Source organism: Puma concolor, chromosome D1 (assembly GCF_028749965.1).
Source record: "Puma concolor isolate L17-30 chromosome D1, mPumCon1.1.hap2, whole genome shotgun sequence".
Lineage (NCBI taxonomy): Eukaryota > Metazoa > Chordata > Mammalia > Carnivora > Felidae > Puma > Puma concolor.
The window spans coordinates 1,903,998-1,931,510 of NC_141676.1; the positions used below are offsets into that span (position 1 = coordinate 1,903,998).

Consider the following 27,513-nt stretch of genomic DNA (forward strand, 5'->3'; position numbering starts at 1 on the left):
CTCCCGGGACTTCTATGAGGGGCTGGCGAGCACGAAAGCAGGAGAGGAAAGAAAGCAAGAACCCCCTGACTGCCCCCCCCCGCCCCCCCACCCAAGCCTAGAGCCGGAGCTGGGCATCTGGGCTGGGGGAGGCGGGCTGTGGCCCTGTCCTGGGGGGACTGAGCCTCCCCCGTGTGCCTCCCACCAGGGAGGTGAGCCAGCTCTTGCCTGGCTCAGACGGGGCCCACCGGGGCAAAGCCCCACGGCCCCGTCCGGCCCCGCCCCCCTGCCCACAGCCCCGGGAAGGGCCAGACCTTTGGCCCCAAGCCACTTCACCCAGCAGTGGCCCTGAACCGGCCTGGCCAGACCCCTCGGGGAGGACGCTGCCCCTCGCAGCCTCACCTTCTCCTCCACAAGATGAGGCCTGGAGGCCCCGAGGAGTATGGAGAGTTACAGATTAACTAGCCAGCCTCCAGCGACAGGCAGCCAGCCCAGCTCGGAGCTGGGGCTGGCGGGGAGGGGGGTTTCCTAGCACACTTGGCCCGGGGCCCAGCGCCGGCACAGCCAGAACCTTCCTCCCCGCACCGACTTCCCGCGCTCTGCCGGCCCCGCCCCCAGCCCCCCCAGGACGGGCTGTTCTCGGGGCGGCTGCCAGGCACGTCCTCCACAGGTGCCGGCCTCCCTCCGGTGACGCGTCCACATGCCGCACAACGCGAATCCAAAGCTCGGATTACAGGGGCTGCCTTGTGCTCCGGCCCCGGCTGGGCGGCTGGGCCGGGGGTCCTCGCTCCCCGGGAATTAGCAGGAGGGGCTGGGCGGGCCGTGGGGGGAGGTGTGGAGGAAGCCCGGAGCAGCCCTGGACGTGAGGGCTCCCTTGCCCCATCCGCACGGCCGGCCAGGAGGGCCAGGCACTGCTTCCTCTCCGAGTGCCGAGCAGAAGGCCACCCCAGCCCAGCTGGCCCACTACTGCTCCGGGCTCCGCACTGGCCATCCCGGGAGGCCCTGGAACACTGCTTATCCTAGCCCCCCACAGACCTCTGCGGGGCTGGGGAGGGCTCCCAGGGTCGGGGGCAGGCAAGGAGGAGGGTCTGCGGCTGGCCCTGAGCCCCACCAGGCCTCCCGCCTGGAAAGAGCAGGAAAAACGAATCTGGGTGAGCAGATGCCCCGTCCTGGGTCTCGTTCCGCCGAGCCCCCGGCTTCCTGTCCGGTCTTCTTGAGCTAGAGGGGACCCCTAGGAGTCAGAATCTTCTGTCCAGAGGGTTCACCAGGGCCGCCAGCTCCCACCCTGCTTCCAGCACACCCACGCGGCGCTCAGAGAAGCCCGAAAGCCGCGGAGGAGACGTGAGGGCCCCAGCCCTGCCCCCGGCCCCTCAGAGGAGCGAGCCCAGCCGGGCCCCGGGGCCACGGAGCACGTACTGGGCCAGGCAGCGTGTAAGCTCCCTGCTCCCGTGACACCCTGAGCAGGCTCCCAGAGCAAGTCGGGCCCCCCAAGGCCAGGGGAGGGGGAGGCCCTCAGCATCTCATCTGTGCAGTCTTTTACTACATTTCCTAACCCCCGGCACCCAGCTGGGTCTCAAAGGTGAGCGGTGGGAGGTCAGGACAGAGGCCCGGAGCCCCGCAGGCCGCACGGAGTAGGGGCTCAGCAGAATGGGTGCCCGTCCCCTCCCTCCCTCGAGGGCCCGGACACAGTTTGGAAAGCTGCTGAGGTGCCAGAGGTGACAGCTCCCGAGACCCGGGGCTGCGGGCCGCCCGCCCTGAGGCCCAAAGCTGGGCGCTTGCTGCCCCCTGGTGTCCACAGATGGCACTGCAGGCAGGAGCCCGCCCCGCCCCCCCCCCCCCCCGGGCCCGCCCACCTGCCCGCGCACTGGCGACTGGGAAGGAGAGCCCAAGTGGACCCCAGCGCAGCCCTGGGGGGGGGCGGGGGGGGCCGTATTCATCCCTCACCTGGTGGGGAATCTGGGCAAGGGCCTGGCTCCCTGGGCCCACAAGTCTCCTCGAGTCTAAATGGGGGGGTCGGCCTAACGTGGCCCGCCAGGGCCGTTCAGGGGGGAAGCCTCGTTTTCAAAAAGTACCCCATCACCCCTAGATGTTTGGGCGGGATGGGGGGGGGGCTGTCACTCACACATCACTGGGAAATAACACATGGCCTTCTCCTTTCTCCCTACACATGGGTAGGGGGGCAGGGAGCCAGGGGGCCAAGGAGCAGGGAGAGGAAGGGGAGGGTCAGCCAGGCTAAAGACGCAACGTTGAGAGCTGGCCATTCCCTCCGGTGCCCCTCAGCCCCCTCTCCGTGCCCCCCACCCTCAGCTCCTCCTCTTCCTGCCCCCCCATCTCCTCCGCCCCCATCACCCCTTCACCCTCTGCCTCCTCTCCCTCCACTAGTGCTGCTGATCGAAGCCCCAGGCAGTGCAGGGCTCTGTGGCCGGCCGGGGCCCCCACCGGTCAGGCCTGTCCCTGCCTCGGGGCCTGCCGGCTGCCTGTGGACGCTGCCACGAGTCCATCCACCTCTCACAACACCCACCAAACCAGTAACCCTAAGTGCGCCTCTGCGCTGGGAGCTGGGGCCCTGCCAGGGGAGCGGCATCCAAGAAAGCAGGCCTGCAGAGCGAGCGCCCCACAATGTCTGCTGGCCCCCCAGAGATGAGCCCGCGACTAAAGGGGACCCTGGGGGCTGCCAGGGAAGGCCTGGGCCTACCTCCAAGCTGCCCCTGCCAAGCCCTGAGCGTCCTCCGCTACAGGGGCGGTCCGTGCCAGGATGGTGGGATGTGGGGTACAGCGGGAACCCCCAGCAGAGCCCCCCCCCAGGTTTGGGATGAGGAGGGGGATCCCGGCAAGGGCGGGGGTCCCAGGCGGGGACGGGGCCAATCCCAGGCCCTCGCCCGTCACGGCTGGTACCGAGAGTGAGCCCAGAACGAACCAGATTTCTGGAGAGGGCTTCAGGGGCCGGGTGTGCAGGGCCTGGAGTCCAGCCCAGGAGCCGGCCACCTTGAGAAGGCACCGAGGAGCCTTGGAGGCTTCCAGCTTAGGGTCCAGGGTCCTGAGGTTTAATGGAGGATGCAGGTGCCTCGAGCAGAGAGGATGGGAGGGGGGCTGAGGAATGGCTGAAGTCAGGCGGCTGGGAAACGATGGTGTCCCAGGCCAGGGCAGGGGCTGGGGACCCCGGAGGGATGAGGCCAGAGGGCGCTGGGACCGTGGGATGTGGGGGGCGTGACGAAGGGGGCAGCAGGCCTTTGCTGGGCAGATGGGGGCATGGCCACAGTCCACGGCAACCCCCCCCCCCCCGGTTCCTGCTGGTGGCCACTTGGTGGCTCTTCCCTGTCTGGCCACTCTAATGCCGGCAGCATGCACGTGGCACAGGGGTTGGGGCAGGGGACAAGGTAGGGGCACTGCCTGGCTAAGCCACAAAGCTTTGGGCTTTGGAGTCAGGCACGGCAACTGCCTCTTACTGGAGCTGTGTGACCACGGACAAGTCGCTTAACCTCTCCGTGCCTCTGCTTTCTCCCCTGCAAGGCTCCTGAAGAGTCTCGGGGGCCGTGTCCACACGTGCCTGGCGCGGTGGCCAGCACCCTCCCCGTGGCCACTGTCTCCGCACACCTAGAGGGGTGGCCGAGCACAGCGCAACACCAGCGGCCCCCTCCAGCTGCCACTGTCACGTAAGCTGGACATTTGCTCTGAGTGCAGGGCCGTGGGCTGGTGGGGAGACTCAGACCCCGACACTCCCATCATGTGCCGTTCCCTAATAACCCGTAGGGCACGGTGGAATAGTGTTCACACGCTGGGCAGCGTGGACAGTGCCACCAAGCCCTCCAGAGCCCTGGGGGTCCGTGGGGCACAGGTCCCCGCGACTCTGCCCGGCGCTCAGCAATGTCCTCGGCCAGCCCCGGCTGGACGCTGGTCGGTACGCAGCTGCCGTCGGCACACCCTCTCTGTGCCAGGCAGCCCCGTGCGTTATCTCACCGAATCCGCCCAGACCATTTCACAGATGGGGAAACTCGGTCAAGAGGACGAGCCCCTTGTCAAGAGCTGGTAAGTCCCGGAGATGCCAGCCTGCTGGGGCTGACTGCAGGCCGCCCCCCCCCCCCCGCCCGGGCTCCATCCATCCTGAGCTCACTGGCTGCTGGGTCCTACAGATGGGGCCTCCCTGCTGAGCCCCTCCCCCAGATGCTCTGGATTCTGACTTGGGGCAAACAGTAGAGCGAGTGGCCGCCTTGGGTTGGACATCAGCCACGGTAGCCTGGAAGCCCACTGTTGGCCGTGGGTCCTTGAACAGGCCCTCCTCCCCGAACGTCCAGTCGGGATCCAGACCGGGAGTGTTTCTCTGGGGCCTGGGGGGTGGGTGGGGGGCCTCCCCTCCAGGGGCTTCCAGGCTGGTGGGTGGAGCCAGAAATAGGTGAATAAACCAGGGCAGGGTCCACGGCCTGATGAAACCGGCTCCAGGGAAGATTCTCAGGGTGAGTCCCGTGGGGGGGAAGGGGCTGAGATGCTGGGGTCTCGCTCATCTGCAGTTTATCAAATGTGTGCAATACCCAGCTGTCACTGGAGCTGAGCAGGGGACCAGGGGCCCGGGGGCGGGAGGCACCAGGGCCCCTAGAGTCCGGTCCAGCCAGGTTCCAGGGCTCCCAGAGCACAGAAGACAGGCTACTATGTGTGGCCGTCCCCAGCACAGACAAAATAACCAGGCTCCCTAAGTGCCATCCAGGCAGGCGGAAGTGACCGCAGGACAGCCGGGGGGCTCTCTAGGGTAGGAGGCTGTGTGGGTTTGTGACTTCTCTTCTGGCTCCCTGGAGGTCCTTCCTGCTTCCTCCTGGATGGCTTCTCCATGAAGTTCCCAGCGGGCAGAGGTTCTGGAAGACACTGGATGGTCAGAACATGGCATCGTTCCCTCCAGCCGGGGGACGAGGCAGCAGGACAGCGGAGGCCGTGCCGGGGGGACCTAAGAGGCAGGCGCACTCCAGGCCCCTCGGGCATGTGCCTGGGGGGGGGGGCGGGCAAAGCACCGGGAGCACACGAACAGGAGCGTGTTCCTGCCACTTATTCTGCCTCAGTTTCCCCACCGCAGCCTGGTGAGCAGGTGTGGGGCCCCAGCCCCAGCTGCTCTGAGACCTGCTCTCCTGGACGGTTCAGAGGCCTGCCTCTCCCTGATTCCAGGCTGCCCTTCTGCCCTCTCACACCCCCTCGGAGGCCCTTGCCAGGCCAGACCACAGCTCCTGGCCACTTCCGCTCCGGCCTCCCCTGGCTGGACACCCCTCCTTCGAAGCTGTTTTTCTCCGGAGGTCAGGGCAAGGCGTCCCTCTGGGGGGCTGGAGGTAGGGTGCCCATGACCCTGTGTTCCCATCTCCATGCTGCTATCCCTACCCCAGCACCTTCCCTCCTCCCTCTGGGCCAACTTCCAGCGTGAGTCTGTCTGGCCTGCAGGGACCCATAAAGGGAGAGTGGCCAGCCATCCTGGTTTGTCTAGAACTCTCTGGGTTTTTCCCTGGAAAGCCCCATGTCCCAGAAGCGCCTCAGTCCCGGGCAAGCTGGGGCAGCGGGTGCCTCATGCCAAGCCTGAGTTTCCCCAGACAGGGTCCCCTGTTCCTCCTCTGCTCTGGCGGGAGGAAGGAGACATAACCTTCCCAGACTGTATCCCACCCGTCACGGGGGGACCCCAGGTCTCCAGTCTGCGAGCCTCCTGCCATGGGCACCTCCAGCATCATCCACTGGCTGTCATGAGGGACCCCCGCCGCAGCATGAGGGACCCTGCGTCCCAGCACACAGCCAGGGGCAGAGCAGGGCTCAGTGCATGCAAGGTGTGAGCTCGTCCATCCCAGGCCTCTGCCCCCGAGCAAGCTACTCCCTCCTTCCCCCTGACTCTGCGGTCCCTGCGTCACTAGAGGCCCGTGGAGAAGCCCCCGGTAGCTGGCAGAACCTCCCCTCTAACCCAAGGCTCAGTCCCCTGAACCCACCCGCAGGGTGAGTCAAAACTGACCTGGCATTCAGCTCAAGAGACCCCGCTGTGGACACGGGCCAGCCCCTCCCAGACCCCAACCCCAGGAGCCTACTCACAGACTCCAGCTCTAGAACATTCCTTGGCACCTGCCAGCCCAGCCCCTCCTATGGCACCTGCAGAGGGACTTGGCCCTCTGAGACCCTTAACCAGGTGGCCTCTGGGATGGAGCTGACAAGCCGCGGCCAGGCCCCCGATGCCCACAGCCGGCCGGGGTGCCCCTTGTAAGGCTATGACTCCAAGAACAAGTCACCAAGTGGGAGTCGGCATCCGACACCCTCTCCCAGCTGGGAGGGGGCCCCCTGAGCCCCCAGCACGGATGCCGCTGTGGGGGTCTGGGTGCCCTGCTGGTCGAGGCCCAAAGCTGCGCCTCGGTGGAGACCCCCCCACCCCGCCCCCTGGTCTTGGTCCTAAACTGGCCAAAACCCTGTGGGCATCCCCGAAGAGGTAATGTTTGAGGTGGGCCCTCGGGAAATAGAGTAAGAAACACTCAACCCACGAAGGGGCTCATCTGCCCAGGATGAAGCCCCCCGTCAAAGCCCCGGCTCGGGCCACAGCCCCAGACCACACTCTCCTGCACCCGCACACTGACCCATGTCTCCGCCCACCTGAGCGCAGAGTTCCAGCACGTTCTCCCTTGAGAAACCCTCTCGGCTCCCGGGGCTCTCACTGCGGGGGCTCCCCCGGCCACGCCCAGTCCATCAGGACCGCCCCCCGGGGGTGAGCAGCTCCCCACCCCCCACCCCAAGTCCGCGGCCCCCTCACCGTGTGCCTCCGCTGCCCAGCCCTCTGGAGCTCCCCAGGGACCCCCCCCCTCTACCGAGAGCTGGCCTCACCCCTGCTCTCCAGAACCTACTCTTGCCCCACACACGCTGACTCGGGCTCTCAGTATACACCCCAAGCCTGGCTCACCCCTCTGCCTCTGTTCAGCCTGGCTGGCCCTGCCCACCCCTGGCCCATCTTCGCTCACCCTTAAGACTCCTTGGAGGCATCACCTCCTCCGAGAAGCCCTCCTCCCTAACCCCAGCCCTGATTCCTCCAGTGGGCCTGGATCAGCCTCACCCTGCAGCCTGTTTCTGGGAGAGGCAGGTGGGTGGCTGGGTTGGCCCCGGGCCGGAGTGTGTCCCCGGGGGGGAAGTGCAGAGCGTTTGTTGAGTGGCTAAGCGAGGGGGGTTGGCTGCTCTGGAGAAGGACGACTGGGCCGGGGATTCCAGGGTTACGGGTGCTCCTCTCTCCTCGCCCAGCCCAGAGGGCAGTTTTCCCACACTCCGGGACCAGGAAGCGCCCCGCCCACACTGAGCCAGCTCACGACAGATCCTCCGGCAGCCCCCGATCCCTTCGGCCCCGACCAGTTCCCAGCCTCCAAACGTCCTGCTAGAAGCAGGAGGAAGGGAGGGGTGAGTAACCAGCCCCTTCCTGCCCACCCCGCGTGCTGCTCGGTCCCCTCAGCCTCCCCGACCTGCCCTGGGGCAGAGTGGGGACTCCCACCCCACCCTCTCCTGCCTCTTTACCCACAATTCCTGCCTAGAGAATCCAGAAGGAGCCAGATGATGTCCCAAGCTCCTGGCCAGGTCTCTGGGGAGCAGCCACAGGCCCTGGGGTTTGGAGGGGGAGGTGAACCTCCTGGGGACAGTCCCATCCCCCACCCCCACCCCCACAGAGCACAGAACCACCTGAACTCCAATCCTTCTCCCAGGGCTGTTGAGTCTAAGACACCGTGTCCCCCTACTTCCCAGGCCAGCCTTTCTTAAGGAAAAGCCCTGCTGGTGCACCTGCCCCAGCTCGGGGCTCTCAGCACAACTCCTGAGCCTGACAGAGAACAGGGGACACCGTCCTCAGATACAAACACGCCCCCCCCACCCCCGTTTGCACTGTCTGGACCGAGCTCTTCCTCAAACCCAGGCCCACTGTGTGTGGGTGGGGGGGGGGGGTTGAGCCGCTCCCCTCGCTGCCCCGGGGCCCACTAGCCTCTGCCCTGAAAGGCCCCGACCGCAGGCCGCGGGCTCCCCGGCTCTGCCCCGAACAGCCGGACTTTGGTCCCCGCCTCCCAGCCCTCGCCAGGCACCGCGGGAGGACCTGGCCCAGGAGCCTGGTGCCCGGCGGCTTCCCGCTCTGCTCAGCTACAGTTAACACAGGCAGAGGGGACTTCACCCCTGGGCCTATGGTCTGGCTCTGGGGGACAAGCAGCAGAGTCCTGGCCCGGTGCCTTACCTGGGGTACCGTGTCTGACCCCGAGGCCGAGTGCGTGTGCTCCCGAGGATTCCAGCAGGGAATCCTGGGGACCGTAAGCCCCGCTGCAAGCCCCACAGACAGACGGCTTGGAGCCAGGCGTACCTGCATCCGGGTCTCTGGCGGCCCGGCCAAGGGGGTACAGTTACTACAGGTGCGAAACGAGGACCAGCGTCCCCTGATCTGCAGGGGAGGTGGGGAGAGGGCCCAGGAGCCGTTTCCAGAAATGTTCCTGTCCCCCCCCCCCCCGCCCCCGGCCCTCCTCTGGGTCTCTGTGCAGACCCCAGGGAGGGGGCAGGCCAGACAATGAGCCCTGCATTCCTTTCCCTCCCTCCACCCCTCTCCCCTCCTCTCCTTTCCAGCCCCTGGCTCCCGTCCCTCCGCCCACCCCATGCCCCGACTGCCCTAAAAGTCAGAGTTCCTGCCGCCCCACCCGAGTGAGAGCAGGGGCTGTGTGGGAAGTGGCGGGGTGGGGGGCAGGCTGCTACGCCCCTGGGCCTGTAAGTGGAGGTGAGGCTGGGGCTCCCCAGGGAGGGTGGGTGCCCCACGTCACCCCAGGAAGGCCAGAGTCCCAGGTTACCCCAAGAAAGCTGGTGCCGGGTCACCCCAGGAAGGCCGGGGCCTCAGGTCACCGGGAGACCTCAGGTGCCCGAGCCCAGTGCTGGAAGGGCCAGGCCGGAGCCTCCCCGGGAGGGCTCACCCCGCTGGAGCGGTGCCCTAGGGCCGGGCAGGCACCGGAGCTCACTGTGGAGAGGACGCCCCTGACCAGGACCCCTTGCGGTGTGGAGCCTGTGAGCGGCCGGCTGACGGCCCCTGACCCGCGGCTCTCAGCCTCTAGCCTCCACCCCCCAGCCTCCCCGAAGCGGGAGGGGGAGGATGCCAGGAGGGCCAGGCCCGGGTTTCCTCCTGCTGTTACCCAGCCCACTCCCACCCCTGGACCCCAGACTCTGAAGGCCACCCTCGGGGCTCAGCTGACAGTCGGGTGTTAATTTGGTGACACTCTGTAGAGGCCTCCCCGGCCCTACAAAGTCTAGTTTCTGCCAGTGGGGGGCTAGAGGGCACACAAGGCCTTGCTCTGTGCCCCACCCCACCCTCCGGCCACCCCAGAAGCCCCCTTGGGCTGGGCGAAGGGTGTCAAGCCTGCCTCTGGAAGCCGCCCCTAGTGGTGAGGGGTCCCCCGTGGGCCTGAGGCGCCCCTCGCCCGACAACAGGGACCCAAAACCATCAGCCCCATACATGCAGGGGGCACCTACCTGAACTGCAGTCAGCACCCATCCGGGCCTCTAAAATGGGGCCTCCCTCTTAAAATGGGGTGCTGGTGCCTTCCTGCATGGGGCACGTGGGTCCCCCAGCTTGATTCAGGCTAGGTTCCAGGGAGCTGTGTGCCCAGAGCCCCAGAGCTGGCTGGGGAGGCGCCTAAGGTCACACAGCAAGCGGCCGGAAGCCCTCCCCGGGGGTCCTGCAGCACTGGCCTCTCCCACAGGCCCTGTCCCAGAGGTGAGCGCCGCCCGCCTCCCGCCCCGTGACTCAGCACCCTCGCCGGGCACCACAGGACTTTTGCCCCCTGCGCACCGTGCCGGCCTCCTGCCCCGATCCGTCCAGGCTCTCCCGCCGCACCTGCCCAGGATGCAGGGAGCCGGAGCCCCCAGGCGCCGGGGCCCCTACTCCAGGGAGATAGGCGCTCTGGGCCGTCCCGGGGTCATACTACTCACCTATGCGCTGGTGACCCTGGGGCTCACCTGCCTCTTCATGCGGTTTTCCATCATGCCGGTGAGTGCCCGCCCTCAGCAGCCTGGCCGCCAGCACGGCCGCACTGTCCCCCTCGGCTTCCATCTGTGCAACAGCGGGGCCCCGGGGGTGGGGCCCGTGCTGCCCGAGCCACCCACCACACGGAGCTGAACAGGTTGAGGGACCCGGGGACCGTGCTTCCCGGTCCGCCCGTGGGCACTTCCTGTGCCCTGGTGCACAGCCAGCCCTGCCCCGTGGCAGTGCCCCTCCCCCCGGCCGGCCTGGCTCCGGCCCCATTGGCCTATGGATCCACCCGCCGGGACACCTGCTCGGCTCCCGTCCTTCCTGTGCTCGGGCCTCCGCTCAGGCCTTCTCCGCAGCGAGCCTCCCCTCCCAACCCCTGCCCGGACCCTCTGTCCAGGTCCTGCTTGGCCAGCCTTCCTGCCCGATGTCCGCACCCCACATCCTGCCGCATGTGTCCCCGACCGACCTGGACCGAGAGGACGGGGCTTGACGCATCACCTCCTCTGCTGCCCCCACCCCCCCCACCCCCCCCACCCCCCCCACCCCGGCCTGGAGCGCTGCCTGGAGCGGTTGGTTAAGCGCCTTGGTCAACACTCAGGGCCCGCCCGCCCACCTTTCATTGATCCCACCTTTGCACCCTTGCTTATTCATTCAACAGACCCGTGTGGGGCTGGCCGGGCTCCCACCCTCTCAGGGCAGCAGCACCCGGGGGGGCTTGAAACGTCCCAGCGCCCCTTCTCTGTCTGGTCTGGGTGGGGCCATGGCACAGCCACTAAAGCCCCCCAGGGGATTCCCGTGAGCGGACTTGTGCCTGGGGATCTGGCTGGGAGGGGGCCGCTGTGGGCATGGCAGGAGCCCCCAGCCAGGTGGCGAACCCTAACCCCTGCCCCAAAGCCCATTTCACTTCTACCAGACAGCCCGGTCCAAGCCCTGACTCCCTTCCTTAGCGGCCAGGTGGCCGGGGCGGACGCCTTGAGGTCCCATCATGAAACGGGTCACGATGTCCCTCCCTGGAAGGGTTGGTGCAGGGAGCGACGAGAGAACAGTTAAAGGCACAGAGCAAAGGCGGCTCTCCCGTGGATGTTGTATGTATCGTTCAGCAAATGCCCATCGAGCACCTACTGTGTGCACCCTGTTCTCAGAACTTCAAATAGAGCAGGCAGGGACTAAACCATCCTTAGGCTGTGCTGTGCGTAAGATCATGAGGCGTGCGGGGGGTGCTGGGGCTGCCCACAGACGTGTGGGGGCTTTGGGATCAGGAAAGCCTTCCTGAGAAGGCGGGCTTAAAGGAAACAAAGAGCAAGCCTGGCTAGTTAGTGCAAAGGCCCTGGGGCAGTAGTGAGAACAGTGCAGCTAGAGAGGAGTGAGTGGAGGGGAGAAGGAGGGAAGGCCAGAGAGAGAGGCTGCCAGGACTCCAGGAGGATGCTGGCCGCGGGGAAGGCCCCGCTGCCCTCAAGGTCTGTGAAGGGTGAGCCCAGGAGCCGCCGATGTATTGAATGTGGCTGTGCAACGGTTCATGATTTCAAGCCCCGCATCAGGCTCTGTGCTGACAGCGTGGAGCCTGCTGGGGATTCTCCGTCTCCCTTGCTCTCTGCCCCTCCCCCACTTTCTCTCTCTCAAAAATAAACAAACATTTTTTTAAAAAAAAAGAATGTGGCTGTGCAAGAAAAGAGGGGTTCAGGGAAGACACCAGGGTTTGGACCTGAACCCTTGCCGGGGTGGAGGGGGGTGTCAGCAAGGGAGCAGAGGGGCCGGTCCTGGGGGGAGGCCATGGGGAGTCCGTTCTGGATGTGCTGCATTCCAGATGCTTCTGGACATCGAGTGGAGAGCCGGGGGCAGTTCAGGAGAGAGGTCCCAGGACAGCAGCCGTCCTGGGGACCGAGCGAGGCTCCCTGGAGTGACAGGCGCAGAGCAGCAGGAGGGCGAGCGCCTCCAGGGCTCTGGAGAGACACTGGTCGCTGCCTTTGCCTCCCCAGGTGGGCATGGCTCCAGAGGGGCCAGGAGAGGCTGGAACCCACAAAGAGGAGGCCTGTGTCGTTCGGGGAAGATACTGCAGTCCACGGGGCAGCTTTGAGCGAACGAGGCTAAACCGGTGGGAGCTGGGGGCCCCCCCACCTGTTTGAGGTGCGCCCCGCAGAGGGGAAGGAGGGCCAGCCGCTGCCTGTTAGAGCCTGGCCCCAGAGGCCCCGTGGTCTCCTCGCTGTGGGAGACGCAGCTGAGTCCCAGGCCCCAGGCCCCTCCCAGACCCACCGCAGACTGGTCAGAGCAGCTCCCTCCCGCCCAGCCCGGGGCCACCTCTCCCCCTCCTCACCCTCCGGGGACCCTGGATCCAGACCCTGACCCTTCCCGTGGGCCCCCCTGTGTCTGCAGTACCTGACCCGGAGGCTGGGCCTGGACTCCGTCGCCTTCGGCCACCTGCAGACCACCTTTGGCGCGCTTCAGCTGCTGGGCGGGCCCGTGTTGGGCAGGTACCGTGGGGCAGGGAGTCTGGGGGCCCTCCCCCCAACGATGACCAGGGCCTGCCCCTCGGAGGTCAGGGGCTGGGTCGTGCCAGCCTCTCAGACCGACACTGGGCACAATAGTCCCTTTCATGCCGGGGACCCCTGCTCCCTGGGTCCCTGCCCGCCTCTTCCACGAATTCTGGTTTGTGGCCAAAGAGGGGATTGTCCTGGCAAGGCTGTCGTGGCTGGAAACGTCCAGCATTGCCGAGCTGGGGGTCCCACCAGCGACGCCCCTGGACCCCCACTCCTCCACCGGCCTCAGCGCTGCTGGGGCGTTGGGCTCAGGGACATGAGGGCAGACATCATCCTCCCGCAAACCCTGGGGTGGAGATCCACGTGGCAGGCGTCAGATCTTCGGGGGAACTGTCCAGAAAAGGGGCTCCAGAGGCGGTCAAGTCGGACCGAGCAGGGCTCCCCAGGGTTTCGCGGCCCTGCTCGGAGGCCGGGTGGAGACAGGGCAGGAGCCTGGAGACGCTTTCTGCACAACACACACGCACCTTGCTCCCTTTGGAGCCCGCAAGGTGTTCTCAGAGGGAGCAGGAGGGCCCTGCTGGGCCAGACACCCCCAGGTCGCCGGAAGCTGACCCACTGGAAGGATGGCGACACTGAGGCTCCGAGACGAGACCCCTGCAGCCTAGCTCCTCGGCAGCCCCGGGGGGCGGGCGTCAGGGGCAGAGCTGGCAGGGCCTGCTTGGTATCTGTGAGGATCACAGGTTCGGTTCCCCCAGGTTCGCCGACCGGCGCGGGGCCCGCGCCGCGTTCACGCTCACCTTCCTGGCGTCCTCTGCCTTCTATCTGCTCCTGGCGGCCGCCTGCAGCCCGGCCCTGCCCGGCGTGGCCTTGCTCTACGCCACGCCCTTGCCTGTCGCGTTCATGCAGGGGATGCCAGGTAGGGCCAGGCGGGGGCCCGCTGGGGCTGCGGGAGGACTGCGGGTGAGGGTGGGGCTGAGGTCACGACCTGAGGGAGGTGCGGGGCGCGGGTCTCCTCTGGGTACCAGTCTAGGCCAGGGAGCAGGACCGAGGTGGGGGGGGGTGACATGGGGACGTGGCCTGGGGGGCAGGTGGCTGAGGGTGGGGGGCGTGGCCTGTGCAGGTGCGGAGTAGGTCCTGGGGGATGTGGACGAGGCAACCTTGCGCGGGACACCCTCAGGGTGCGGGGTGGGGCGCGGTCCGGGCCTAGGCCGCTCGGGGCTCCGCGAGGGGGCCTCACAGGCTCAGTCCCCGCCCCGCACCCAGTCGCGCAGATGACCATCGCGGACCTGTCTGAGCCCCAGGAGCTGCCCGCGGCCCTGGGCCGCCTCGGCCTGTGTTTCGGGGTCGGCATGATCTTTGGCTCACTGCTCGGCGGGACCCTGAGCGCCACGTGCGGGTGAGTGGCCGAGGCTGGAACCGGGCCGGGAGGTGGGGGGGCGGGCCAGGAAGCGGCGTGCGGGTGCTGGTCGAGATGGCCGAGACTGGGTGGGCCCAGGCCGACCACCTCGCCGGGCCTCGGTTTCTCCGTCTGCACGTTGAACGTCTTGGGTCCGGTGTGGGACGGTCAGCAGGGACCCACGCGGTGGGCGGGGCTGGAGGGGGCGTGGCTAGTGAGCGGGCGGGGCCGGAGGGGGCGCGGCGAGCGGGTGGGCGGGGCTGGCAGGATGGACAGGGCAGGGACCGGAGCCGACCCAAGCAGGTGGCGCGGCCCGTGCAGTCCCGCAGGGTGCGCGCCAGGGCGGCACGGAGGGCACCAGGAGGTCCCAGGCTAGGGGGACGCACGCGGCTGGCCCGGGTCACATGAAAACCTGAAGAAATTGGACGGCAGGCCCTGGAGGCGGGGTCCCCGGACGACCAGCGGGCATCCTGCGATGGGGGTGCTGCGGGCAGGAGGACTCGAGGGCAGCCTGTGGGCGGTTCCGTAACTGCACAGAGCCGTCTGCACCAGCAGTCCTTGGAGTGCCCCCTGGGAGAAGAGAGGAACCTTGAACCCGGGACACCGAGCCCTGGACAGGCCCTGCCGGGCGTGGGCGGGGAATCTCACTTCCGCCGCCCCACCCCCATTCCTCCTCCTTCTCCCCAGCAGCCCCAACACCCACTCAAAATCGGCTTCTTTCATAGGAGTGGACCTTGCTCCTTGCCTTCCTTCGACTCAAGTCTTTGCTTTTGGTCTGGAATGTGGGTGCCCAGCTGTGGATGGGAGGCCCTGTGCCAGCTGGGGACCCACCCGTGCGGGCCTTAGGGAGTTGCCCTGGGGCCCTATTCAGGACAGGAACCTTGCTGGTCTCTGAAGTCACACACACACACAGAGGAACACACACAGGCACCTCTGTTGACAGCCCTCCTTCTAATCTCGGATGAGCCTGTGCTGGCCCCTGGGCCTCTGGGGGCATCGGTCTCCCCAGGCTCCCCCAGTGCCCCCAGACAGCCCCCAACAGTGGTAGATGCAGCGGGTGATGGCTGATCTGCAGGGACGGGGGAAGGGGAGGGTCCCGTGACCGGCTCCACCAGCTCCCCACCCCAGGATTTTCATCAGAGTCTGGGGTGCAGATGTCTGTCTCCACGGAGCACCTCAGCCAGGAGGCTGCGGGGGGTGGGGGGGAAGCAGAATTCCTTTCATCTGCTTCCTCACCGGGATTTATTGAGCAGCTACTAGGTGCCCTGGGATTCCAGGTTCTGGGATACCGTGGTGGCTAGGACAGGCCGGGTCCTCGGATGAAATGAAAATGATACGTATTTCTAAAGTGTCGGGGTGAACTGCCTGGTGTGAGAAGTAATACAGCGCGATCGGGGGCCAGACAGACGGGTGGTCACCAGGGTGTCACCTGCAGGAGGTGAGGGGGGGCGGCAGGACGACCGGGGAGGCCGGTGTGGATGGAGTGGGGAGCAGGGAGGGCAGGGAGCCGAGGTGGGCAGGAGGCGGGGTCTGCCTCGGATTTGCTGATGGCTGGGATGTAGGTGTGAACCCAAGGCCACGCCTGGACGCTGGGGCCGGCCTCGGGGGGAGCCGTGAACCTTGCTGAGGTCTGAGCCATCCGCCATGCCCGTGGCAGCTGGGTCTCCGTTGGGCTGGGTCTGGTGCCCATTAGGCCCTCCAGGCAGCTATGGATCGGGCAGCTGAGCGAGGGGACCTATAGTGAGCAGAGCAGGGCTGTGTCCTCAGGCGGGTGGTTTTTAAGCCCCAGGAACGGGTTCAGGTTGAGCCCCAAGCCCCGAGCCCCAACCTGGCACTTCACGTTAGAAGCGGGGTCGAGGAGGAGGTACAGTGAGGGCAAGAAGGGAAGGAGATCCAGGAGAACATCCGGAAGCCGAGAGGTGTGCAGGTCAAGGAGGGGAGGACCCTCGGTGCTCCGAGGGGCGGCAGTGACCATGGGTTCTGCCTGCACATGAGCCGCTGGGGGTGATGGGAGCCTCAGTCGCTAGACCAGGAGCGAGAGGAGGGAGGAGAGCCTCTGCGCTCCCGGGGAGAAAAGGAAGAGGGTCGGGAGGGTGTACCGGGCGGGGTGGTGGGGGGGGACGTCAGGGTGTGAAGAGTGTGCGGGAGAGGGAGAGGCAGGGCCGGGAGGAGCCTCCCTGCCCCCACGCTGCCCCACCTACCTGGACTCACAGCCAGGCGCCTGTTACCGTGGTCACCTTGACAGGTGCTCTCACCCGTGAAATGGGCCTGCGACTGTGCCCGTGCCTAGGACCACCCCCCCAGCCCTCCCCCCACGCCCCCTCTTGTCCCCCCCAACCCCCCCCCCCCACGTCCCCTCTCGTCCTCACCTTCCTTTTTTCCGTCCCAGCTGCTGACCCAGGAGACACCACTCACTGTCCTCTCCCCTGGGCCTCCCCCAAGATTGCCTGCGCCCCTGCCCTCGTGTTCCGGAAATATCCATTCAATTCCGTGCCTTCTTTCATCCCGAGATCGAAGGTGCTTTATAACCCTATATGCATCCTTTGATGGGAAAACGGAGGCCCCGGAGAGCGCGAGCCTCCCCATCCAAGGCTCGGGGGAGGCGGGCTCCCGGACCCCGAAGCCCCGTGGCGAGGGCCACATCCCGCCTTCCTTGTGAGGGCTCCCTGGCTGCCATCTTCCTGCCTCCCGTGCCCCGGTGACCCCTCCCCCAAAAAGCATCAGCCGTGTCCCCCACCTCCGGGAGCAGGTGAGGGGAGAGGAAGTGCCCTTGGCAGCCTGCGGGTGTGGGGCGGGCACCAGTAGAACTGGTTTCGGCTCAGCCTGGAGCTCTCCTACCCAGGGCCCAGGCCCTGAGTCACTTAGCAGGTGGGGGCCGCTCGGTGACTCATGGCCCTGAGCCCAGCGCCTCACAGCCTGGGGAGGCCTCTATCACACCCTTCCCACAAGTGCGCCCTGGGCCTCGGCGGTAGGCAGCACCAGCCTTCGGAGCCCAGCTGAGTCAGGTCCCGGGGGTTGGGGTCCGGGGGTCCCCGTCGAACGTCGAGCCAGCCCCCAGGCCTGATGGCTGGAGTCAGCGTGGACAGGCTTCCCCCGCCGAGTGCGAGGCTTGGGCTCCGTCCCCCGGAAGGGGTCGGGATTTGGACAGATGCCCCCGAGGGTAGCAATTCCTTTCGTCTGGGGGGGATTTGGGCCCGGCTGGGGGCTGGGTCAGGCAAACTGACATGGTGCCAATGGTGTCACCGTCACTGGCGGCCCTCCTGGGCGCTAACGCGGGAGAGGGGCCCTGCTCTGGCCCCAGGGCGAGCTTTGCCCGGGGGCGCTCGGCGACTCGGAGGGGATTTATTATACTCCTTATCTGCAGCCCCGAAGACTGGGGACTCCGTCTCAGCCTTTGTTCTGGCCGGGGAAGAGGAAGCCCTCATCCTGCTGACAGAGGGTTTCTGCCCGGGTGACACGGCCGCTTCCCCTGGAAGTTAATGAGTAAACACACTGGGACAGGAGTGACTCATGGGTCAGCCAGGCGGCCTGCCCCACTCGGTGCTCACGATGGCTCATTGAGGCCGTGCGGGGCCAGCCCGGTGTGCGGCCTCCCCACCGCAGGGGGACACAGAGACCTGACCCAGAGACCCTGGGTTTTCCGGGCAGCGGGAAGTACACACAGCACAGGGCCCACCTGGCCAAGAGCGAGCTCAGCTTAGACCCGGGAAGTGAGAGAGAAGGCAGCTACTGAAGGTGGGGCTGGCACAGACAGTGTTCCAGGCAGAGGGGGAGCCTGTGCAAAGGCCCTGGGGCAGGAAAAGGCCTGGGGCTTGTTCGGAGGCCTGTGTGGGTGGGACTGGAGGGATCAGGTGCTCTGGGAACACAGAGGGCTGCAAAGTGTTAGGCCAGACAAGGCTTTTAGGCCTTTTTTCTGGGACCCAGAAGCCAGAGGGAGGCTGAATCAGGAGTGGCCCCACAAAGATTCCCATTTTCAGACATTGTTCTTGCCACGACATCGTGGGATGTGGATGGGGCAGGGCAGGGGGACTTCACCCCAAGCCCCAGGCTGGACGTCCAGTGACTCTCTGGAGACCCTCACAGCCAAGCGTCACATGAGGCTGGGCCCCAGCTGACCCCAGCCTGCCGTCCAGGTTGGATAGGAGAGGGCGGTGCCACCCAGGAGGCCCTGCGTCCCCTGGGCCAGGGGAGCCACAGAGCAGGAGGGAGGGTGGCCCAGGCTTCCCGAGTACCGTCACCCTGTGGCCAGTCCACATAGGGTGGGCCAATGGCCCAGCCCACCGCCCTCCTGATTCTGTCGGCTTGGCAAACTCCAGGCCCTCGAGATAGAGGTGAGAGGTGGTGTTTACAGCCTGCACCGTTTGACCAGCGCGGGCAACCAGCCGTGACGAACGGAGGCCGGTGGGCTGGGCTCCAGGACGGCCAGGCGGCCCCCGGGGACCCGTGCCGCCCGTGGGGGATGGGGACAGGGTGTCCCCGGCAAGGGTGGCCCTCATTTGCATCTGAGGAAAGGAAGTCACCCAGCAAGGTCGCCACCGGGAAGGGCAAAGGGACAAAAGACTGGTGCCCAGAGTCCTGCCCGGAGTCCTTTCCCGGCCTTCATCCCTCCAGCCTCCCGTCCGTCCAATGAGCCAACAACCACGGCTCGCAGACACCCCTCGTGATCCTGCACAAAGGAAGCAGGAGGCCCCCAGCAAGGGAGCTGATTCTGCCTCGTGCTCAGGGGCGCACTGACCCGAAGGTCCCTGGGGAGGGGCGTCGAGTCTCGTCCGGGAGGGCAGAGCAGTGCCCGCCTGCCTACCCGGTACGCAGAGGCATGAGGTCTTTCCGGCATTTTGTCCTGGGGGAGCTGGAAGGGGGCCTGTGGCGGGGGTGGGTGGAGGAAGGACACTCCCTCCCTCCGACGTCCCCTGGGAAGCTGTGGCCCCTCGACTCCCTCCGGGGCCCCCAGAGTCCTTGTGTTTCCTTCGGTTTACCAGCTAGCATGCCGGGGTGGGGGTGGGGGGGGGGGCGGGTGGTGAGAGCCCACAAGAAGGGGCCTGGCTCCTTGCCACCCAGCCCACACTTGTCACCAGCCTCCCAGAATAGCCACCTAAGTGGCCGCCTCTGCTCCCACGAATTTCCGGGGCATCTGGCAAAGAAAGCAGGCTCTGTCCCTGCCCCCGAGGTCCCGCGCGGTGACATGCGGGTCCTGAAGAAAGGGCCCTTCTCTCTGGGGACAGCCACCGGGCCCGGGGTGTCCCTGCCCACATCACAGATCAGTTCCTGCCAGCGGAGGAGGGGGCTTTGGTCTGTGCTGGCCTCGTCCCTCCCCGGGGCGTCAGTCCGTGGGAATTCCTGTTCATTTGGAACCTGGTGCCCAGAAAGCCCGAGCGCCCACCATCCCCAGCAGTGGGAGTCGGCCGGGGGCCCTGACATGGGCCAGTGGGGGGGGGGAGGTCTGCAGCACGTGCAGGCTGGACCAACTGTGTGCGCCTGGGCAGGTCCCGGCCCCGCCCCCAAGCCTCGCTGACCCCACGGGGAACAGGGCCTCTCCTGGCTGTGGTTGCCCACAGGAGCCCTGTGTGTGTGCACCCCTGTGTGCGTGTGTGTGTGTGTGTGACTTGCTCGTCTGCGTGTGCACACGTGCAGCCGTGGGGGGCGGGGCGGGGGCACTCAGCTTGTGGTTGGCCTCGCTCGGAGATGCAGGGGACACCCACCCCCCTCTCGTCCCATGCTGTGCGGCCCTGAGCGGGAGCTCCGCTCAGGTAGGCGTCAGGGCTGCGTGAGGGTGAACGGCTCTCACCTGTTCCGCGGTCTTGGCTCGGGGTCCCGCCCAGGCTCAGTCGTCCTCAGGGCCAGGCACCGTGTGTCTGAAGGAGCGAGCCCCTCTCAGAGGACAGAGTGCCCCCTGGGGAGGACTGCCGGGGCGCACGGAGAAGGGCTCCTGCAGGGTGCATAGGAGCTCCTGCTGCCGCTGAGGGGAAGGGCTCTCTGGCCAGGCACCAGCCTGGAAGGGCCGAGCAGCCTGGCTCAGTAAGAGGCTCCCACGTGTTCCTCCCTCCGTCCCCCACCCCAGGAGGGGGCGGTTGGCCTGCAGGAGGAAACGGGGACGGTCACGAGGGCTGGCCCCGGGGCCAGCGTTGTCAGGTGATGTGGGGTCACCGGAGGGGTCAGGGCCCGAGTTTCCATCTGATGACCCACAGCCCGGAAGGGTTTTCTCGGAAGCTGAGGGGCCCTCCCAGGTCCGGGTCCTGGGTGCGGGCGGGCAGGAGGGAGGGCATCCTGAGGGTGGTGCCCAAAGCGCCTCCCCCAGCCCGGAACGTCCCGCGCCCCAGGTCGAGGGGGAACAGGAGCGCTCCCCAGGAGGGAAGGGAAGGAGGCGTGCCGGTCTCCACGACACAGAGGAGGCCGCGCGGGGTCCCGTGGTCTTCGTGCAGGTGGAGCTGAGATGCAGACCCGAGCCCCGGCCCGCCCCTGCACCTCGGGGTCGCCGGCACCCCCTCCCCTCCTGGCGCCCCGGCCCCAGTGCCGCCTGGCGTGTGTCTCCCCATCAGCCCCCAGGGACAGAGAAGCAGCACCTACAGGGACAGTCGAGCCGTCCCCCACCCCGGGAGGCCCGTCCAGTCCCCGCAGAGGGAGGCAGGGCCCTTCCTCTGGGAACCCGTTTGCTCCTCCGTCCAGGGCTGTGCAGGGAGATCCCCGTCCAGACACCGCCCGGGGCTGAGGCGCGGGCCCCCAGGTGTCCAACGCCCTTGCCCCGGCTGGGCACAGCAGGGGCACCGGGTCGGCCCCTGGGGGGTCTTCCCACCCCTCGACACCTCCTGGGAGAACCCCCACCCAGCCCGCCGGGGCTCACCTCCCGGGCTCGCGCTCGGGGACCGGGGCCCACGTGTGCTGTGGCTGTCGAAAGCTGCCGCTGCAGTGTGACCGTCGGACACGGTGACGGCTTCGTCGGCCCCTTCATTCTGTCACCTAATGAATGCGCCCTGAGGGTCCCGTCCCCTCCCTCCAGGTCACAGGCCTTGGGGACATGGCTGGGGGGGTTTGAGCGGTTCTCAGCTGCTGAGACCTCATTGTGGCTGAAGGGGCCGGTGGGGGCCGCGTGTGGTGCCCACAGCCTGGGACCCGCGTCCTGTGTCACCACTACTGTCGCCCCCAGGATGCAGTGCCCCGCGACTGTGGCTCTGGTGGCCAACCTCGTGGGAGCTGTCCTCAGCTTCACCTTTATCCCCGTTAGCACGAAAGGGGCCAGTGCCCACGACCGGGCGGTCCCCGCAGGTAAGCCCCGCCTGGGACGCCCTGCCAGGCCGGCCCCCTCAGGGACGCGGTACCTGGACACCGGGTGGGTATGAGGCCTGAGCCCTCCGCCTCCCCAGCCAGCACCCCGGGCCTCCCTGCAGGGAGCGTTGGCCAAGGCCAAGATGCACGACAGCGGCTTCCTGTCTGCTGGTGGGTGGAGGTGGGGGTGGGGGAGGGGCATCAGAGAGGCTGAGGCTGGAGGCAGGAGAGATGTAGGGGAGGCCCGGGGAGGACCGGAAGGACCACGGGGCAGGGGCAGGGTTAGCCAGGATCCTGAGTCCCAAATCGCCAGGTGCCGTGGTGCCCACGAGCCACTGCCTGGGTCACATGGGCTGGGGGAGCCAGGGCCAGGCCAGGTCGCCCGACAGCAGAGGCACTGTGTTTCCGGAGCGCCTCCCAGAATTCGGGGGCTCCAGGGTCAGTGGGGGCGGAGGGCTCAGCCCTAGGAGCGTGACGAGCTGCCCGGTGCCCCCAAAGGGGCCAGCGAAGGGGGGTGCCGGCATGGGGGCGGGGTGCTTTCCCGGACCCTGCAGCCCGGCCGAGACCGGGTCAGGGAGCCGGAAATGGGCTGAGGCCTGCCCAGCCTCTCCGGGTCCCCCCAGGCGGACCCCAGGCCAACGTGTTTGACCTGAAGGCCATCACCCGCCTGTTGCTGCAATCGGGGGTCCTGCCCGTGTTCCTCATCAAGGTGGCGTCCAGCCTCCCCTTCGGTGAGTCCCAGACCTGGTGCAGCTGAGAGCTCGGGGCCGTGGGGAGGGGGCCTGCGGTCAGGGCGTCCCCCTTCTCCGCCCTGTATCCCGGGCCGCACGCTTTCTCCTTGCCATCACACGCGTCCTGGAGAAGGGGCGGGCCCCCTGGTTCCTGCCGAGTGGAGGAGGGAGGGAGGGAGGGAGGGAGGAGGGGAAAGCGGTGCCCCATTCCCTGCAGCCCCACAGGGCCCCCCTCACGCACAGTCCGAAGTGCCCTGTGCTTGGCAAGCCCCCCAGGGTCCGCCCGAGAGCAGGGGAGGCAGTACGTCTGAGATGAACCCTCAGGGGTGCCCAGCACCCACCTCCAGCCCCCGTCCGGGGTCCTCTCCTTGGGGGCAGCGCAGAGAACAAACCAGCGAGGCTTCGCGCTGGTGCTCCAGGGCTAATCCCTCACCTGCGGGGGCTTCTTGCAAAACTGTGCTGCAAATCTCGGGGTCGGGGTCAGCGGGGTTGAAGGCTGAGTCAGGGGGCCGCCTGGCTGGGCCGGCGCCTGGAGACTCCGGTCCGACTTCAGTCGAAGGGGCCTTCAGGGGCCACCAGTGGGTCCGGGGCCAAATCCTCTCACACGGTCAGCCCCGGGCCCCCCACCTCCCGACCGCCTTCCCTCCTCCCCCCACCTGCCCCACCTACCCTCCCGCCCAGCCACGGGGTAGCTTCCGGCACCTTCCTGCGCACGGGCTACATCGGTCCCTGGGGCCCCGCTCCCCGTGACAGAGAGCCACCAAATCGCAGGGAAGGCCGCCAGGGCCCCACAGTCACCCGCCCTCCCTGAACCCCCCTCCTAGGGCTCTTCATGGTCATGTTCCCCATCGTCTCCATGGACTTCTTCCAGCTGGATGCCGCCCAGGCCGGCTACCTCATGTCCTTCTTCGGGCTTCTCCAGATGGTGAGTGGGTGCCGGGCACGCGGGGCGCGTCTCAGACCCAACGGGCCTTGCAGGGCGCTGCCCTGAGCGCCTGCCATCGCTGTTCTGTACCGTTAGCTTCCGGCTGCCCTCCTGTCCCCGGGGGAGTGTGCCCTCCCCTCCCTGCCCGAGGCAGCCACCAACGGGCCTGCGCCCGGTTTGCACACTCGTCTGCCCCGGAGAGGGGAGGGAGGGGGCTGGTACCCAGAGGGGGCCGGCGAGCCCCTGGCCTCCTGTCTGGAAGCACGCGAGGGTGCACGGTCCTCCGAGTGTGCAGCCGGGCGCCCCCCAGCAGAAGGACAGGGCGGGAGACAGCCGGTGGTAGGGCACGTGACAAGATGCGGGCAAGTTCCTCGGGCCCTTGGAGCCCCGGTCTCCTTGCCCATCAAGCGAGTGACCCTTGTGGGGTGGCTGGGCAGATGAGGTGAGCTAACCCGGCAAAGCTCTTAGAAGAGGAGGAAGCCCCACCCAAGTGACGGTCACTCGGTCCTCGCGGGGCGCCCTGAGACGGGCAGCCGCCTTCCGGTGGTACGGGGCGGCCCGTCTCCCAGGCCCCGGCTCCTCGGGGGCATCTGCACCAGGGCCCGGGGCGCAGGGACAGGTGGCGACAGCCGGAGTGCGGGAGGGGCTATTCTGGGACCGTCTGAAGGGGAGGGAAGCGTGTGACATTCCCAGCTCCTCCTGGGCATCTGCTCCCCACGCCTCTGGGCCCAGGACGGGTCTCACCCCTGGTGCGAGAATAGTAGCCTCAGGGCTGCTGCCGCCCGGCTGGCGGGCCACAGACTGGAAACAATGATAATTCTCCAGAGCTGGGGGCCGCGGGTTCCAAATGGCCGCTCCAGCCCGCCTGGGCCCTGCCCTGGAGACCCCCAGACCCAGGAGACCAGGCCCGTACCTCTGCGAAAGCCAAGAGACCCCCCAAGACCCTCAGGGACAGACGCGGGTAGTTCCGGCCTGGCCCGGGGCAAGGTGCCCGATGGCGACCCCGCCCGAGACGGGCCTGGGGCTCCAGCACCCCTAAGGATGGCGGGCGACCCCCGGGGGCAGCTGAGGCCCCAGCTGCGTCTGGAACCTCTGCGGGCAGAGGGTGGGGTTTTGTGTCTACAGGGAGAGGCCTGAGGCCCCCTCTGCCAGTCACCTCCCAGCCCCCAGCCCCGCGGGGTGGGGCCGGTCACCGAGGGTCTCAAGAGGCAGCCTGGGCGCCCCCACAGCTGGGCTCCCACCTGCTGCCTCCCTCCGCAAACCATTTCCTGCCCCACCCCGAAGCGTGTGGGCTGCAGCCCGACCCCAAGGGGACCACGGCATCCCCCTCCCCGTGGGGGGCGTCGGGGTTGGGGGCTGGGGGGGGGGGAGTGGCAGCCCAGACGGTCCTGAGGGATGGCGTCACCACCCCAGCGGACTTGCAGACCCCTGTCTGTCGCAGGCCGTCCTGCGAGAGCCCCCACGTGGCCCTCACGTCCACCCCAGGCACGGTGCCACCACAGTGCTGGGAAGCGTCCATCGTACAGGGCTGGGGGGAGACAGAGATAAGCCCCCGACCACCCTCATCTCATGTGGCAGGGGTGATGAGCTGTCAGAGGAGAATAAGGGTCCTCAGGAGGGCAGAGGTGCAATTTTAGATGGGACAGTCGGTTGGGGGGGTGGGGGTCGGGAGGGGCTACAAGTACAAAGGCCCTGGGGTGGGGAGCACACCAGCTGCTGAGCTGGCTGAGGCAGCAGACTGGGCTCGGAGGACATGTCGGCGGGGGGGGGGGGGGTCCGCAGGGCCAGGAAGGACCTGGATTTACTCAGACTGGGGTGGGGGCTGTGGAGAGGGTCCACGCAGAGGAAGCCGTTGCCCTCCCCCGAAGCCGCCTGTGAGCAGTTAGTCGGCCTTCGCTTGATGAAAATGTGTTCATCACGCTGGAAATAAAGGACACGGGATTCGTTTTGGAGATGACTGTCCGGGTGTATGGGTGCCGACGTGCGGTGCCCAGGCCACCCCGCCTCCCGAGGACCTGGCCGCTTCGGGACCCGCCCTTCTCCTCCGGCCGGGTGGCTGCTAGGGCTGGGAGGGGGTCCCCAGCTGTGGGGGGCCGCCCCCGGCCAGACCCCTCCCAGCCGGCCTCTCGCTCTGTCTCCCCAGGTCATTCAGGGCCTGGTCATCGGGCGGCTCAGCCGTCGCTTCTCGGAGAGGGCGCTGCTCCGGGCCAGCGTGCTGGGCTTCGTCCTGGTGGGACTGGCCATGGTGAGCACTTTCCTCGGGGCCGCACCCCACTGACAGCGGGGTCCCGGGCCCATCACCCCAGCCGTCTGCACATCCCAGGCTGCATGTGAGCCCCAGGGCCCCCTCCCCCCGGGGCCAGCTCTACGGGGCTCCGGGGATGGGCCCTTCCACCCCGGTCCTGTGTGGCCCCCCCAATCCCGTGGCCTCCCTGTCCCATGCCAGGCACTGATGTCCGACGTCCTCCACTTCTGCCTCCTGATGCCTGGCCTGGTCTTCAGCCTGTGTGCCCTCAACGTGGTCACCGACAGCATGCTGACCAAGGCCGTGTCAGCCGCAGACACGGGTGAGCCAGTGAGGGGCAGGGGACCCCCGGGGCCTCCTCTCTGGGAAGCTCTCTGGGCAGTTTCGGATGGAGCAGCTCCCCCGCCTCCCCAATTTCAGGCTGGGTCTGCCCAGACCCAATGAGTACTGAGTGGGGTGGGTGGCCCGGGGTCCAAGTGGTGGTGGTGGGGGGGGGGGGGGCTGCAAGATGGCTCAGGTGAGAATTCTGGCCGCCACCAGGCTGGGCTGGGCCTGGGGGGTGGAAAGGGGGCTTCTCGGAGCTGCTGTCTGGCTGGGCTCTGAAGCAGGGACAGGATTTCCCTATAAAAGAGGAAGGGGAAGATTGGAACATTCCAGGCCAGGACCCGGCTCGGCGAGGTGTGGAGGGGGTTGGAACTGAAAGGCTCCTGAAGAGGCCAGTTAGGAAGACAGCCCAGTGGGGCCAAGCGTGGTCAGCACAGGGGGCTGCCAGGCCGGGAGGCAGGGTCCCCCCTCCGGCACGGGGTGGGTCGGGGGTGCCCGTGCTCCCTGAGTGGGGGAAGGCGCGCAGCCGGTTAAACCCAGAAAGCCCCCAGCGCCCCCCCTCCCGTAGGACACGGGTGTCCCCAGACAGGGGATCCCCCAGCCCTCACTCTGTGCCCAGCGTTCTTTCCAGAGGCCTACAAGCCTCTTGTCCAGACTCAGCTCCCTGCCCCTGCCCTGCCCCCGGGCTCCTGTGGCTGGTTGGGGTTGAAGAACATCCCAGCAGGCTCGAGAGCCCACCCGACCGGCCACCCCTCCACCCCTCGCTCCAGCTCTAGCCGCCTATCTGCCAAGGGGGGAGGGGCAGGCTGAGCTCTAGAGGCCGAGATGGGAACCCGATGGCCGATGGTTGCAAGGTCGCATCTCAGGGCTGCTTCTGGTCCGGGGAGGCCAGGCAGGGCCCGGAGGGCTTCCTGGAGCGCTGGACCGGCCCCCAGCAGAGGCCAGGAGGACGCCGGGGAACGAAGCGTGGAGAGATGGGGGCAGGGCCCGGCAGGGAGGGGGGCGGGGCCGCACCTGAGGCCCCGCCCCTAGGCTCAGAGGGACCGGGGAGCCGGTTCCCAGAGCCAGCCTGGGAACCCGAGACCACAGAGGGGGCGGTAATTGCTCCCGGTGTCTGCAGGGCGTGTGGGCAGGCGATGGGAGAAGCCGCTCTTAAATTTCCCCCACGCCGGGCCCTGGGCCCAGGCGGGGCCGGACCAGGCCGCTCCCAGCTCACCCGGCGGGCTCTCCAGCAACCCGAGCGGAGCGGGGGCCCTGAGCCCCTGGAGCTGGGGACCCTCTGGGCACATGTCTTGACAATACACGCACGCACACACAGGACACAGCTGCCCGGAGGGGCCTAGTGACAGGGGAGCCAGGTAGCTGGGGGCAGAGGCGGCCAGGTGAGCCCGGGGGGACGTGGGTGCAGAGAGGCGGGCGGGCCGCCCCGCGAGGGCCCCCAGGACCCCGCCCCTGTCCTGCGGAGGGCATCCTCCAGTCGGTACGAGGGTGGTGGAGGCTGTGGGGAGCCTGCTTTGCACCCCAGCCCCAGCCCTCACTCTGTGGCTCAGGAGGATCTCCCCCCAAGCCCGCCGTCCCCACGTCAGGGAGGCTCTCTCCAAGCTCAACCGGCCTGAGAGGGCGGGGCCTGGCCCGTGACCTGTGGCTCCACTCCGGGGCTCCTCCTGGGCTTGGGAACTTTCTGGGGCAGGGTGCAGGCACCCGTGTGGCCCCTGAGTGGCTGGGTGGTCCGAAAAGCACAGTCTGGGTGGAGGGAGCTGGGGGAGCAGAGAGCGGACAGGGTTGGGGGCGGTGAACACTGGAGACCTGGGCTGCGTCTGGGAAGCGGGTGGCCAGGGCAGCCTGACTTGCCGCCCACCCCCACCCCTCAGGGACCATGCTGGGCCTCTGTGCCACCGTGCAGCCATTGACTCAGACCCTGGGGCCCACCCTGGGCGGCCTCCTGTACCGCAGCTTTGGGGTCCCCGTCTTCGGCCACGTGCAGTTTGCCATCAACCTCCTTGTCCTCCTCGTGCTCTGGAGACAGCCTGTGCCCCGGAAGAAGGACTGAGTCCGGTGACCAGTGGCCCCAGGGCACAGACTGGCAATAAACTCTTCCAGCCTGAGTCCTGCAAATTCCCATGGGTTAAACAGGGGACCTGGGGGTGAGCCATGGAGGGACGGAGGGTCAGATGCCGGAGAGCTTCCTGGAAGAGGGGGCGTGCAGCCGGGC

General features: G+C 67.6%; 1 protein-coding gene and 1 long non-coding RNA gene across 3 annotated transcripts; one reads left to right on the forward strand and one right to left on the reverse strand.

Moving 5' to 3' along the window:
- Positions 1-4,468: 4,468 nt before the first annotated feature.
- Positions 4,469-10,403, reverse strand: LOC147576305 (uncharacterized). Its single transcript, XR_015240640.1, has 2 exons — positions 9,448-10,403; positions 4,469-4,833 (listed from the first exon to the last, which is right to left on the reverse strand). It is a non-coding gene; the product is annotated as an uncharacterized LOC147576305 (long non-coding RNA).
- Positions 7,276-27,406, forward strand: SLC67A1 (solute carrier family 67 member 1). 2 transcript variants are annotated; one of them, XM_086676597.1, is made up of 11 exons: positions 7,276-7,362; positions 9,678-9,964; positions 12,317-12,414; positions 13,176-13,336; positions 13,684-13,816; positions 20,958-21,076; positions 21,700-21,807; positions 22,632-22,732; positions 24,876-24,977; positions 25,179-25,299; positions 27,173-27,406. In XM_086676597.1, exons 2-11 carry the CDS (start codon positions 9,821-9,823, stop codon positions 27,349-27,351), a joined length of 1,266 nt encoding a protein of 421 aa, XP_086532723.1. In that variant the 5' UTR covers positions 7,276-7,362; positions 9,678-9,820; the 3' UTR covers positions 27,352-27,406. The 2 variants fall into 2 exon arrangements, with proteins under 2 accessions (XP_086532723.1, XP_086532722.1); XM_086676596.1 differs by lacking the exons at positions 7,276-7,362; positions 9,678-9,964; positions 12,317-12,414 and adding an exon at positions 12,425-12,837.
- The last annotated feature ends 107 nt before the right edge of the window (positions 27,407-27,513 follow it).